This window comes from Salarias fasciatus, chromosome 6, assembly GCF_902148845.1.
Source record: "Salarias fasciatus chromosome 6, fSalaFa1.1, whole genome shotgun sequence".
In the NCBI taxonomy this organism is placed as follows: domain Eukaryota; kingdom Metazoa; phylum Chordata; class Actinopteri; order Blenniiformes; family Blenniidae; genus Salarias; species Salarias fasciatus.
Window position 1 is genome coordinate 22334670 of NC_043750.1, and position 15065 is coordinate 22349734.

General features: G+C 42.7%; 1 protein-coding gene across 7 annotated transcripts in view; it reads right to left on the reverse strand.

Annotated features, from left to right (window-relative positions):
* The window catches only part of lrba (LPS-responsive vesicle trafficking, beach and anchor containing), a 184463-nt gene that overhangs the window by 3265 nt on the left and 166133 nt on the right, over window positions 1–15065 (reverse strand). For 5 of the 7 annotated variants that reach the window (XM_030094715.1, XM_030094717.1, XM_030094718.1 and 2 more), the window contains 6 exons: window positions 13615–13807; window positions 12592–12657; window positions 10545–10700; window positions 7580–7747; window positions 2258–2359; window positions 1308–1504 (listed from right to left, as the gene is read on the reverse strand). In XM_030094715.1, the coding sequence (XP_029950575.1) occupies window positions 1308–1504; window positions 2258–2359; window positions 7580–7747; window positions 10545–10700; window positions 12592–12657; window positions 13615–13807 (882 nt within the window). The remainder of the gene's footprint in view (window positions 1–1307; window positions 1505–2257; window positions 2360–7579; window positions 7748–10544; window positions 10701–12591; window positions 12658–13614; window positions 13808–15065) is intronic. The other 2 variants (XM_030094721.1, XM_030094719.1) reach the window with 1 other exon arrangement.

Sequence of the window (15065 nt, forward strand, 5' to 3'; positions counted from 1 at the left end):
TCCAGCAGAAGCACATGCACGTTTAATGCCCATATTTCCTACTTCTTTCGGGGAACAGAGGGTGGATTCTGGGGCTGGAAAAGGTAAAAAGTTTTAATTTATGGTGCTGTTAATCCCCCTGTTACACGTACGCAGCCAGTGAAAAAAGCGTCTGGAGTGGTTACACTGCCTGAGTTATACTCGTACTTAAAAGAATGTAATCCATTCAGTATGGCTTCTGTCACCTGATTCTGCTATTAGACCAGGATGCCGACTGTTAGCCTGTCATCTAACCTCTGACTCCAGACCCCAATAAATTCACAGAGCATACATTCCCGCTCGTCCTCAGTCCTACTCGCTCTTTCTGAGGGCGTACTGTAGGCCAGGACAAACACTTATTTATCCCGGAGTCCTACTGCGCCGAGACTCCGAGGGCGAAGAAGATTGATTCTGGTATGTAGACGAGCGCACTAAATACTGCTGGAGTCTCATAGCAGGAGGGTGGAGTAGAGGCGGAGGAGGGGGGGGGTGAGACTCTCGCAGTCACTCCGAGATGTTAGGATTTTCCTAATACCATCTGACACGGTTGGAATTTACAACAGCGGAGGAGCGCTGACAAGGCCTGCGCCGTTCCCAAGTTTCATCTTCAGAAGGAACTCTGGGAATCCTACAAGGCTCAACAAGTATCCAAAAAGGTTGTTAGCTTCTCTTAAAGACACAATAAAATACTTGAGATCCTTGAAACTGAATGCTGGCTCCTTTCCCAGCCACGCTGATGCATGCGGTGAATATACCTGTGGCGGTGCGGCGGAGGAGTGGGGCTGCTTAGGAACCGACGCACCAGAGGCTCTCTAATGGGAAACAGGCGTGCGACTGTCTGTCAGAGCGAGCTTACATTTCCCAGGCCAAACCGGAAACAACGGGTCGGGAAACCAAAGGCAGTAGCAGCTATCCTGTGTCACTCCGGCCACGGGGGAGGAAATGTGGGAAATGGGGAATGTGTCGTCCTGCGCCGGAGGGTGGTTAATGGTGTCGGCGTCCAGGACTGACCGGTCCTCAGGAATGTTTTCCACCACGGACGCCGACGCAATTCGACCTGACAACAGAGCGCCGGATCAAAAAGAGCCATTTCCCCCGGTGCGTGCGGGTGAGAGAGGAAGAAAGATGTGAAGCCGTCGCCCGTCCCGAGGCGAGCCGACCTTCGCCTTTCTCAGGTCTAGAGCCCCCCACCCCCCACCCCCCCACCCCCCCCGGGACAAAACCCAGCCTTTAATCAGGGAGGACTTTCTGACGCTGATGCGGAGCAGAAGTGGCGAACGCTGTCTCACCTTGATGCTGTCCTCCATCTCCATGTGCGCCAGCAGCTTTCCGTTGACGCTGAAGAGGCAGAACTGTCCCCGGTCGTAGTAGATCATGATGTGGCCCTCGGTGGACGACTGGATGAGGCGGGGCCGCTGGCAGCGCTCCGGGCCCTCCAGGGTCCGCAGCAGGTCCCCATTCATGGAATGGATCAGACAAGGACCCTCTGCACACACGCACAAACACATACAGAAATAAAGACAAATCCACACATTGTGATGTGAGAGCATCATGAACTTTCTCCTAAGTATTTACTTTAATTTCTGTCCATCGCTACAACTGCAAGTAGTTTTGTGAGTCACTTAAGAATCTTATTCTCTGAATGTGTATCATAAAAACAGCACAGACTAAGATTATGGGAGACATATTTAGGTGTTATTCAGGATATTTCTGTAAACGTGGATAAAAAATAATAACTGAAAGTTCTATACATTTTAAATGTATTAAACGCATGGATACACTCTTCAGTATTTTCCAGTTTAATTCGGGTCATTTTAGTTGCTTTAGCTAAGTCAGAAAAATTAATTCTGAAGTAAAAAAAAAAAATGTATATATTAAACTTGTTTTTGAAGAATGTGTAATAAAGTAGAATTAAAGACGATGCAACAACAATCAAAAGAAGATTCAAATATTCAAAACTTTAAGTTAATAGGTTTTCATGTTTTTACATTGTACAGTGACCTTGGGTGTCCTGAATGGAGCTGATAAATAAAAAGTATATTATTTAATGATGAACCAGTTTTTCAGATGTACTTGTGTTTCTCCTTCAGTTGAGTCATTCTTCTCAAAGTCAGTTTTTACTTAATATATTGATCACTACCTTGTTTGAACTTTCTTTGCTGTATCTCAATAAGTTGTCTCCATCCTAACTCTAGTGAACGTTTCTCACATCTTCACACCATCCTGACAAGAGTCTCACCTTTGCAGCCGCTGATGACGAGGCCCAGCTCGGCACACACACTTACACAGGTCACCTCGCAGTCGTGACCGGTGAGGATGGCCCTGGGTGTCGTGAACATCGCTAGAGAAAACACAAACAGTTGTTCAATTAACACCTGCAGTACAGTCTCACTCTCACTAGGGGGGAGCAGAGGCCAAAACATGCTCATTAGCTGGTTTTCTTGGAAGCGTCAGTTCTGGAGTGTGAAGGCCTCAAATGAAAAAAACATGAGCAAAGAAAGACATTACAGTTTCCCAAAAGGTTGCTTATTTGCACTTGGAAGTTGTTTTATGATCTATTAAACATGAATGTGTGCGTTTACGTGCTGCAGCTTGTTTGTTTGTGTGACTCTAAAGCCCGTCGTCCTGCACACACGCTCCTCTCCTCACTGGCTATCCCTTTGTAGCACTTGTCACAGATTGCCTCCTCGTATGTTTAAAGCCTTCTCTCCCCCTGACTGCCTTCACTGAATCCAGATGTTTCTGCCGTGGACAGGGAGAGAATAAGAGCCAGAAGGAGCGCCAGTAAGTTATGGTCCAAGTCATGAAGTTTGTGTGATTTTGTTTTGGTTTGAGCTGTCAGGCCGAGCGACAAAACAAAATCGGCTGTTACTTCTCCATCTGTCTTCTCTGTCTGTAAGCACACACACACATACACACACACACGCAGGCAGGCAGGCACGCACACATGCACATACGTGCATGCACGCTGACACACACAATGACTAATGCGTGTTTTTTTGCACATATGCTTGGCGCAAATATACATCAGGATTTGTTTTTAGCAGATCCAGATAGATTCAGTCACAGTGTCAGATCGTGTCTACCTGTTTAGAGTCTCATTGCTCATGGATGAATCTCATCTTTATCTCCGTGCTTTAATGCCAAAAGTTCAAGCTGAGCTCCAAAAAGAAGCATCGTCATTGGAATAAATCTTTTTTTTTTTTTTTTTTAAAGTGGTTAATATCAGAGGATTACAGCTCCAAAAAATGTATGTAGAAGTTAAATAAAATATCTTTCAAAGAAAAAGCAATAAGTGTCTGCTGCATTTGAACATATTTCTGTTTTTAAAAAAGGCAATGAGAAAACACTTTTTTTGATCGTTTTTAAATATTTTTAGACAATATTCAAGACTTAAAACCACCAAGAAAATACATTTCCATCTTGACTTGATTTCCGAGATGATCATAGAGAACTTTTCTGAAACAAAAGGACCAAAACACACGGGCTACCATGTTATTGAAATAATCATAAATCATAAAACAGAAGTTTCATGCTTTGTCGTCCTTTAACAAACTCCAGAAGCCGTGTAACATAATCCTCAATGTGAATCACAACTATTTAATCAGATAAAATTGTCATTGTCAAATATGGTTGCTCGCCTGATAAAGAAGTAATTAATTTATATAATGATAAAATTCAACATAGGATCACTAATAAGAGTGGTTCATTTTGTTTCAAAGTCCAGGCACTGTTAAACCTTAATTAGATTTAGCAGAAAAAGGTCCACACAGACGAAATTGCTCACTAAACCCTTTTAAAAAGTCAAACAAGAGTTCAGTTAGCAATGTCTCAAATTATAAAAACAATCAAATCCATATGTACGGCACAGGTTATATTCTCCATTATAAACTAATATTTTCATCATTAAATTCTTTCATCAGTGAATTTATGTGTCATCATTCAGACACGACCGTGGCACATTGAAGACACCGAGAAGAAAAATAATAGTTTTCACAAATAATGGTAGAATGAAGAACAATTTGGGCACACTTTTAAACCAAATTCCAATCGAACTTTGTAATTTCATTGAAAAAATTAAATCAAACATGCATGCATATTGATTGAAAGTACAGACTTTTTTTGTGAAATTAGCTGCTAGAATTATGATAAGTATCTGTGGCTCAGTCATAATTCGTCCCTTCAGTAGTAAAGCTAGCCAGTCCTGCCTCAATGCATTAAGTTAGTGTTTTATCATGCAAATACATTTTTTTCTAAATCTTTACAATCGGCCGTTTTGTCAGTTGCACCACTCCCGTAGGTTGGCTTGACGGGAACGGCAGCCGAAGTATCTGCACTTCATTCAGCGAGCGAGTTAACGGCTCCCACTGCCACAGATATTTCTGTAAGGTAGCGTGATAAAACACAATGATGAATTTAGCCAAGTTCAAACAAAGCATTACAGTGAAATTAACACTGTAAACCATTTGTTTTAAATCCTGGCCACATAAAGCCAAGCCGGGACACGGAGGGGATCAACTATCTGTGTTTGCATGACTCGTGTTGTGCAGTCACATTGTGAGGATCTGACTCCTTCAAGAGACCAAAACAACGGCAACGTTTGGTGAGAGCACTTGATTTCTGTTTGAGAGTACAGCAAAACCTGAACATGCCACAAAAAAAGAACAAACAAAATAAGAAGAGACTTCTAAAAGGTTACACGAATACTATTTATTGTATGAATCCTTTGTTATTGTAATGTCCCTGAGATGATGGGAGCAGGACTCAAAGTGTATATTGTTCTTTGATATCCTTGAAGAATTGAGCAAAATAAAGAAGTGAAAACCACCCAGTGAGCTTTTATGACTGGCTGCACGCACATCATGTTTAAGCATTTAAAATCCTGCTTTCCAAAAGTCAGCAAAGGTGAGAAAAGAGAAGAAATTAGATTGGATGTGAATGAATTCTATAATAACTGTTTATTATCTGGTGAAATCTAACATGAATGCAGCGTTAATGTACGATATAATGCTCCGACTTTAGCAGATGTGCTGCTTCAACTCTTAAGGTTAGCAGCTGTGGTTTAGGATATTTACTTTTATCCAAGTGTACACACTGTATGGACACACAGCTGTACATACTGAAAACCTGCACATGTAACCAGCACACAACACAAAAACACACACAAAAAAGCCTAACAAATTAACTACTGGACATTTGACAATACAGATTGCTATAAATAAGTGTCACTGCACACTAAATATGTTTAGAATAAAATAAGTGATGAACAGCACCGTGAGTTTAGGACAAGTGGTGAAAACAGACATGAAGAGTAAACACGGATCAGAATTTTAAAGTTAAATGTGTGAGGGCTCCGTTACTTTTGTGCTGCTTCATAAACAGAGTGGATTGTTTTTCTGTCACTGCCTTCTGTCACCACATTGTCAACTCACCAGCTTGGCAAATAGTTAACTGAGTTCCTTGAAATGTTTAGAGCAGACTCAATACAGTTTTTCAAAAAAAAAACAAAAAAAAACTGATAACTTTTTGTGCTTATACTTATGCATTTTTGTCTATTGTGAAAAGTACCTGTGAACTCTCACAAGTTGGCCTAAAACAGAAGCAGTTGAGCAGACATCTGTGAAACAGACTGTATGAAAAAGGGAGTTCAAATGAAATAATTTATCCTCTATTGTGCTTCAGATTGTTGGACTATCAAAAGTTTGAGGTATGGAACGATTCATGCCCAGCAAAGTCTTGGATGTTGCAGGACTGAAATATCAAACTAGTGGATAATAACAGATGGAGTTTTAAAAAAATGCAAAGGGTACATAAGGCTTGAGAGTTAATTTAACACTAAATCAATCAAGAAACAATAAATTATGTACATTTTGTGGTCAATTTCAAAAACAGCAATGAAACAATTGCGCTGGGTTTTCACTCATGGCCAGCAGAGGGCAGTAGGGTCTGTGAAATCTGCTGTGTGCGCACAACATATGGCTGCAGCAGAGCCCAGGAGAGCAGAGGTCAGCTGTGTACACGTGCATGTCAGCCATTCAGATACATTTGTGTCGACCTTATGAAGTGTGCGGGACGGCAACAGAACGTTATGTATGAGAAGGAAAGTGTGTGTGTGTGTGTGTGTGTGTGTGTGTGTGTGTGTGTGTGTGTGTGTGTGTGTGTGTGTGTGTGTGTGTGTGTGTGTGTGTGTGTGTGTGTGTTTGCATGTGCTCTCGTTCAAGTGTGTGTGCAGACCTTCGCCTTAGAGGGCTTCAGTGTTTGGAAGAGGAAGAAAGAAAAAAGTTGGGCTGTCTGCATGCATTTTGCGAACTGTGTGTGTGTGTGTGTGTGTGTGTGTGTGTGTGTGTGTGTGTGTGTGTGTGTCAGCGTTTCGTGTCTGGGAGAGCCTCCTGCGGTCTGGGGCAATGGAGCATCACATTGTGGTGGCGAGGAGGAGTTGGGATGACGAAGGCTTCGTCTGCTGCCGGAGCTCCGGTGCGGTGACTGCACCGAGCCAGCTGAGCTCAGACTGACACACACTCACGCACACATATGGCTACAAGGACATAAACTGCACATGTAGGCATGGAAACCTGCATATATATGTAAATATGCAAGAGAAAAAAGCAAAAAGCAAAACAAAACCATGAAACCATTAAAACACTTTTGAGATCCTCATTTTGGAGAATAATAAGAATTCTATTGTTATAGTGTAGCAGCAGTGCAATCATGGACACAAACATTGACAAGTTATATAGCTATATATTCTTTATGGAAACGTTTGGATTTTTTTTTTTTTTTATTCACTCTGAAATCCACCAGCCGTGAGTATGTCCGAACTGGCCGTCCTTTACCTTCCATCCTCCTTATCAAAAACCAGTGTGGCTCATTAAGTAAATCACAATTTGTCATAAATTTCATCCCACATGTAATGGATCACTTAACAACATGTACGCCGATCCGAGCTGGCCAAATTAGCACCGAGGGGGCTACGGACTGAAAAATGTGTGTGCCAGGCTTTGATCATGTCTGATGCCATATGTTATGGCAACGTAAGAGGGGCCCGTGACATTTTTCACTTTTATCGACCACCGTGACCCCGTGGCCCTCAGATGGTGGTGAACTTTCATGTGCCGGCCGACGACCCCCAACGTCACATTTAACGTCTCTAAGTGGCCCTCACTTTCACTCACATTAAAGACAGATTCTCTCTCTCTCTCTCACACACACACACACACCCACTTCTTGGTCTCACAGAAACACACACTGGTACACAATCTCAAACACATTATCTAAAGCTGTTCCTTGTGCAACAGCGCTGCGAAATCCAATCTGTATGCAGGAGGCCTGGCCTGGTCAGACGAAACTAGTTGTTACTTTACTGAGCGAGGCCGTAAATCACACGGTCACAACTGTCTGGTGGGGTGAGCACTCAGAAACTACCCGTGCGTGTGTGTGTGTGTGTGTGTGTGTGTGTGTGTGTGTGTGTGTGTGTGTGTGTGTGTGTGTGTGTGTGCGTGTGCGTGTGTGTGTGAATGTGTGTATACTTTGAATTATCAGGCTGGTTTGAATATGAACTCACTGCCTGGGCTCTCTCCAATGCTGCTGTGCTTTCCATTCCAGTACCACAGCAGCAGAGTCGCATCTCTGGAGCCAGACAGGACGTAGCAGTCTCCTCCGATGTACGACTCCGAGCGCGCCAGGCACGTCACCACGTCCCGATGCCCAAAGACGATCTGAGTCAGCTTGCCTGTGAAACGCAAACAAATTTATAGAACATTATTTCCTGTAAATAAAGAAATTGTCCAATATCTAAACAGCTACAGTAAATTGTTTTTTTTCACTGAAGTATCAATTAATGAATTGTCACTTTTTTTATCTGGTATAAATGAAAGAAATTATACTGTTAAATCCTGCAATAGCAACATGTATTTCAGCATAGTGTAACACTTCCAATCATATAGTCAATGCCCTTCAGTGTCATCTTTAAGAATGAGGACAAATCAGGAAATCCTGGCTGTCCTGATCTCAACAGGCTGGAGTTCCTTCTACGACTGTAACAGAGCGGAGGCAGATTCACGAGCAGAGGGTGGAAATAGTAAAAACTGATTCCTCTCTCTGTCCATCCACCTTGCATTGTGTTAAATTCCATTAACTAACCATTAGCGGTTCTCTTTTTCAGGGCTTGAAACATTGCGTTGGAACATTTTGTCACTCCAGGTTCAATCTTATGCAGAGCACTGCAGCTCTTTTGAACTTCCTACCAAATGTTTGTTGATCGTCTGTCTGCTGAGCGAGTTGATCCACATAAGATCAGACTTCTGCTAATTCTCAGAATTGAATAAATATTTGCCTCAACTTTGTGTGTGCCTGCTGCACATGCGGCGCGCTCCGTGTGTATATATGTAAAGGGGCTAATTGCTGTCAGATCTCCAGACCACGGCTCCACCATCTCGCTGTCTAATACTCATTACGCCCCTCATAGTGTGACCTCTGCAGTCAAACAGTGGATAGTTTGCAACACATGACATTTCTGTCTGAGTGTCAGAATCACTGTCCGCAGGGTAATTAAGCCGTACCTCGCTGACACGACGGGGGTTTTTGATGAAACTGGGCGGGTCACTGACTATACTTCCAGGGTGGAACAGAGACATCAAAGATGCTAAATGTTTGACATTCCTATAAACACTGAAAATAAGTAATGATGTCTGCTGCAATAATGGCTACCATGCATCTCATTTTCAGCACACGCAGGCATGTGCGCACTCGAACAAATTGGATATGTGTGCATGCAGGCGGATGAGGCTATGTGTTTTGTGCACGTGTACCAATCAACTATTGTAATTGATTAAAACCCCTCGGTTCTTTAACCTGGGGGATTTGGGGACCTTGGTGGCAGCTGTTGAGCGTGTGCGATTAAACCGTGTTCGCGTTCCAGCCGTACACCCCGGTGGCAGTCGCACAATAGAGCTATCTCTGCGCTCCCTTCCCTCCGTCCCTCCCTCCTCCGCTGAGGACAGGGAGGGCCTGGCCTGCAGAAATTGAATCAGGCTTCGTTCTATAGATCCTGAATGGGGCTGTGGGGGGGTGATGAGGAGAGGGGTGCAGAGATGAAGCTTCAGACAGTTTCATTTAGGACCTCTGACCTGATGGCATTTTTGTGTGGAAGACGGTGTGTGTGCACACGTGTGTAACAGTCCACAGTCCATTTGTGTAACCAAGAATAACCAGCAAACAAGTAGTGTTTGATGTTACTGTGAGAAACTGTTATGCAAGTAATCAATACAATATTTGAAAGCATAGTTAATTCATCGGTGAAGTAGGTTTATTTTATCATCACCGAAGAAATTAGCTGAGCTATAGCCTCTATATCTGTAAGGAATAATGCAGTTTAGTAGTAAAACATATTTTACAGACTTCAGCTCAAACTGATAAATAAAGTTCTGTTTTTAGGTTTAATTCTGGAAATTTAAACCCCTTCCAATGGTACTCAAGTACAAAACAGGAAGGTGAAGCTGAGCACACTGTGGTGTGTAGAACCACAACCATACACATAGCATTTTTGTTTATCAAACTAATAATCACTTCAATTGTAAAACAGCAGCGGAAAAGTTCATTTTATTGCATTTCTCGACACTAGAGTGCCAAACATAAGAGACTTTATTTGTCTTCCTTTGAGTTTTTCTAGTAATCTTGATGATGAAGGAGCGCTGTGTCCTCTGGATGGTGCCAGAGAGAGTCAGTAATGGTTTATTCATTTTTAAAAGGTTAATTGCATGGCTTAATAGCTTCTAAATGGCTATAAAATGTTATAGATAGATATTATTTCCTTCCAACCCAAATGAGCACTGCAGTATGCAAAAAGTGAATGAATCAGGTCAGACACTGGAAAGTAAAGTGCAAGATTCTTAAATGTAACGGTTATATATGAGTTATGGATGTGTTGAACTGTACTGGCTGTATGCTGCCTCTGTCTTTAGTAAGCTGGGATCAGCTCCAGCGCCCTGCGACCCCGAACTGGATAAATCGTTACAGAAGACGGACAGGCGGACGGATATAAGTTAACAAATTGGGGTCAGGGATGTAGTGAATTTGGCTTGTAGGGAACTGACGTGATGGTCCTACATGCACAGAAACGTAATTGTGTAATAGAATCCGATTCCGATACAAATGAATTCAGAACAGATATGATGTGCTTGAATGTATATGAACATAACTATAGGGGTGCTGGTCACGACCCGTGGGTTAAATCAGTGGTTCCCCACAGAGCAACAGAGGTACAGACGCTGTCAAAATTAGTTTATGACGTGTCAAAGAAAACCATGAGACACTTTCTAATATCTAAAGCAGAGCTTGGGAAGCAGCCCAACTTTTTTTTTTTTTTTTTTCAGGCCTCCTGTTTTTGTATGTGAGAAAGGGTGTGTCCTCCTGTTTCTGGCTTCAGCGGCGAATCAACAGCCAAAGAAGGGGCTCCGCAGTCTTTCTTGGAGGCGATCTGAGGACGGGGGTCCAAAAATAAAATTGGCAAGCACAGGGTTAGATCATACCTGTGTCTGTGGAGTAGACCCGGAAACTCTTGTCCCAGAAGCCACACAGCAGGATGAAGCGGTTGTCGGCCGTGATGACGAAACACTGCGAGCTGATCTGGATGCTCTGATCCAGCAGGTCTGAGATCTGCCGGCGATGACTCCCCACGTTACTGGCTGTAGAGGAGGAGGAGGAGAGATTAAACCAAAATGAAGCAAACAAGAGATTACACGCTGAAAATGTACAGATGTAGACACAAGTATGAAGCCGGCAGCGCGATCCAACAAACACACTGCTGTTTATAAATCAGGCGTTTCCAGAGAGTTCAAACTATGATGTACCTCCACTTAACTTTCAGCTGAGTGCAAAGAAGATTTGTGAGAAAATACATAAAACATCCTGGAGGTGAAGTTTATAAGGACTTCACTTTTTCCGTGAGAGCCGAAGAGCCTGAGCAATAGTAGAATGTGGATAGTCTTCTCGAAATATGTACACCACTCGAGGAGGCAGACACAGCAAAGCACGAATAAGGTCCAACACAAATTTATTGACAGTCACTTTCCGTAAGAAGAATCTTTTTTTTCGGGTGAAATATTTCTTATTTGAAACGCTGGAGAACAGGTGTTGAAGAAGACCATCACGCACAGACAATGAGAAAGTCCAGCATATGTGCCCCAACTAATATTTCAACCAATTTTTAACATTCCCCAAAGCCGCAGATGGCTCAACACTCATCCTCAATTTACTGTGTTTAGTTTAGACTCCTCTTGGAATGCAAACAGTGTAAATATATTACTGACAAGAGCAAAAATCCCAGCTACCTCCCCCAAAACACACACGCACACACACACTTTCATGCCTTTTGGGGACATTGCACTGACTTGTATTCACTTTCATGCAGACTTTTTTTAACCTCAGACATGGAAACTATTTGCTCAACTCTGGTTCTTATTCTAACCTTCGTGTTATCTTAAAATATTTTCACATTTAATTATCATGCACAAGAGTGCTATGTTTTTTTATATTTACAATGATGATCAATACCAAGAATGTGAGTGTGTGAACAGATTTCGACCCAGACGACAGTAATATTTAACCACATCTACACAAATCTGTAGCAAAAAAAAAAAAAAAAAAAGCAGCTTTGAAGGATAAAATGTTCTAAGAGGGTAGATTCAGCTACATGTAAAACAGCCCTATAGAGGTGCTCGGGTAAATACTGACGCATGGATGAGATGCCTTTTATACTCCCACTACAGAGAGGCAGTGAGGGAGAAAAATACAGTAGTGTGTGTGCAGATAAAGATGAATATCTGAGCCTCAACCCTGGTTATTTTCAGTAGTCAAGTGTGTGAGAAAAAAAAAATGCATGGAAATGGGTCTGCTGAGACTGAGCGTGACCACAACGTTCGGAGAGGAAGAACAGCCCCCCACCCCGGTTGCAGATGTGCATGAGTTTTGCGAGGGGCTGCAGGAAAAAAAGCGACGGAGGCGGATAGAAAGAAGTGGCTCATCTCTCCCCGCTCCGCCGGTGCATCCCATACATCACTGCGGCTCGGCACTCTTCTCCTGCTCATCAACAAGTCGTGAAGGATGAGAGGCGCCCATATTGTCCTGACAGCCGTCTGCCGTGCATTCTCAATCACACATTATTACCACATTCATATTCATTTCCATTGACACGCGTCCTTTCCCTCCGCTCAAATTAAACCAAAAGCGGATGCAGAGAGGGAGGGAGGGAAGGGGGACGACGGAGAGGGAGAAAGAGGGGGAGTTGATGATGAAATGCCGGCCCAGGCCACAGCTCATTGCATTCCAATTTGCATGCAAATGGTTTAGTGTGAGAGCAGGGCCTATATCATGACGAGTGAACTGGGGCAGAGGCTGAGAAACAACTCTAATCTACTGTCCAGGGACACAGCCCCGCAGACTGCCATGAGTCACCAGGATGCCAGCAGGATTCATGCACAAATCCACACAAAAACTCATTTCATGCATATATAAGCTCAGACTCCGCGAACAATGCGCGGCGCGCGGATTCCTCAGTAGTCGTAAATGACGACGTACCTATCAGAGGGTCAATTTCCACGGGAAGTTGGTACTGTTGGTCCTGCACCGTTGAGCTCTGATGACCTGACAGACAAGAAGACAGATTGGATTAATATTGTAATTGTGTGTCCTTGTGAAGTAGGTGCTGTGTTTGACTTTATTACAACACAGTGAAAACTATAACCGTAAAGACACAGTGTGACCCGACTGCCAGAGTTCTCCCACGAATCAGACATCAGTTATGTTGAAAAGCTACCAAGGCCAGCACAGAAGATGAAACGCTATAAATGCATCTCTTTGACAGGCCAAGTCACCAATAAACTAAACGATGCCGACAGTGGCTCAAAGCAAGTGAGATTTGTCATTGGTATGCATTTTATTATAGATATGAATAAGACTGAAACTAAATGAAACTTCAAAATGAGGAATTCTTACTTCTATTTTAAAAGTGAAAAATAAATAATAAGTTGAGCAACACCGCACTGCAACCAACAAGTGCACCAGCTGTGTGTTATTTTAATCTTGCCTCCCACATCGAGAAGCAAACAGGTCTAAACATCTTTATCTGAAATCATCTTGTTAACCCTGTGCTTTCAACGGGCTACTTGCGAATGACACATATTTTCTTGATCAGACCAGCTCGTCAAACGTGTGCACGAGGTTGAATTCTGCTCATCAGCGATTGGTCTTCACGCTCATAGACTCAGAGATATCAAATCTAATGTTTCCTGCGGTGCCGGACGGGCGCTGGGTAAATAGGGTTTTGTGAAGTGAGCTGCTGATGTATGGAGGTGGACGTGAGCCCTAATGCTAGCTGCTACATGTGTCACATTTGATACAGCTCTCTGGAAGACGCCGTCGACTGTCTCCCAAATCAACGTCCATCCCGCAGAGGCGAGACGAGCTGATCCCTGGATAAATTAGGCAAGCGCGTTGGGGGAGATGAAAAGAAGACCGGAAATGATTCTTGGTCAAATAAAGCCAAGAGACAAATTCTAATTTTAGAAACAAAGTATGTGCGCCGGGACGGAGCTCTCTTACCTGTCAGGCCGTGCCACTTGTTGACCGAAAAAATTCGGTTGGCGGTGACGGTGATGATGGCGGGCGACGTCAGGCCCGGCTGGGTGTTGGCGGCGACGTGAGTCACGGGAGAGTTGGAGGGAAACTTCAGCACCATGATGACGTCCTGCTGCATCTGCTCCGTAAACATCAGAGGGGTCTGCAGGAGAAGATACTGTTCAGGGTCCCCGGGACGGACAACGGGATGACAGGAGGACAGATAATGGGGAGCGGGAAGAAGAAGATATGGAGCAGCAGGAAAAAGCAAAAGAAAAGATGAAGGAAGCAGAACCAGTCGGTGGTGAAAAACAAAACGGAGAAAGAGGAAACAGGAGGACAGAGAAAAAGTTAGAAGTGAGCAGGATAGCAGTAAGCAGGATTCAAACAGTGCAGAAAAGCTGCAGGCAGAGTTGATCTTGGTTTGCACAGAAAAGGCAAGAGGCTATATTGGAAGCAGCACAGCAGGAAATACAAGAAACTAAATTACTTCAAATTTAAAACACAAAATCTGGGTTTAAAATGTTTTCATAGAGAAAATAAATCACATGTTACAGATGAAAAGTCACCCTGTTTAGATCCCCATTAAGTCACCTTTATTTTAAATTTAATAATAACTATTTCCCCCTGAATCACTACTAAATAGAAACAGTAAACTGTGGGGAGTTATAAAGCTGAGGGTGGGCTGTGTTAAGGGATGATTTTTCTGTTGTTTAATCATTATTCTTTTAAAACAGTGGGTGTGTAGTGTGATTGTAAACAATTTAAGGAATGAGTATATATTTAATTTGGGTTATAAATAAATTGGGGACAGTTGCTTGCATGTTTATATTTGGTTATAAATTGATTTAAGGATCTGTTTAATTTATTATTAGATAAGTAAGAAAGGGTCTGGTAAGTTTTACTTCTTCCATTCTCCTGTTATTTTTTGTTTGTATTCTGTTCTCTGATTTTATTTATTTTCTTTTCCAAGTTCGAAATGAATAAATTCAGTCATTCATAACTGGCCGTGAGAGTAGCAATTCAAATTGGAAGAGGAAAATAATTAAAATAAGACAAGATGTCATTTAGACTTAGGGTACCACTTGATTAGGTAACTCTGTCCTGTGAACACATTTCTGTGGCATGTAATACACATTTCCACACCAGAGTGACTTCGTGAAATAGAACAGTTTCTTTACTTACTGACAGCTGACTCATTAACCGGCTGAATGTTATCTGAGTTCAGAAGGGTGTGAAATATCAGCTCTGCTAAGATTTAAGCGCATAACCATAAAGAAGTACTTCCCCACAATGTTCATAACAAAAAGGTAATTTCATTGACCTATCAGACTGCTTCCTCTGCTTAGACAGATTCTTGAACCATTTACACAGTGTTTGTACTAAGCAGCTCCAACAGAAAGCTATTTTCCTCCTTGCGTGTAAAGAGGAGGAAC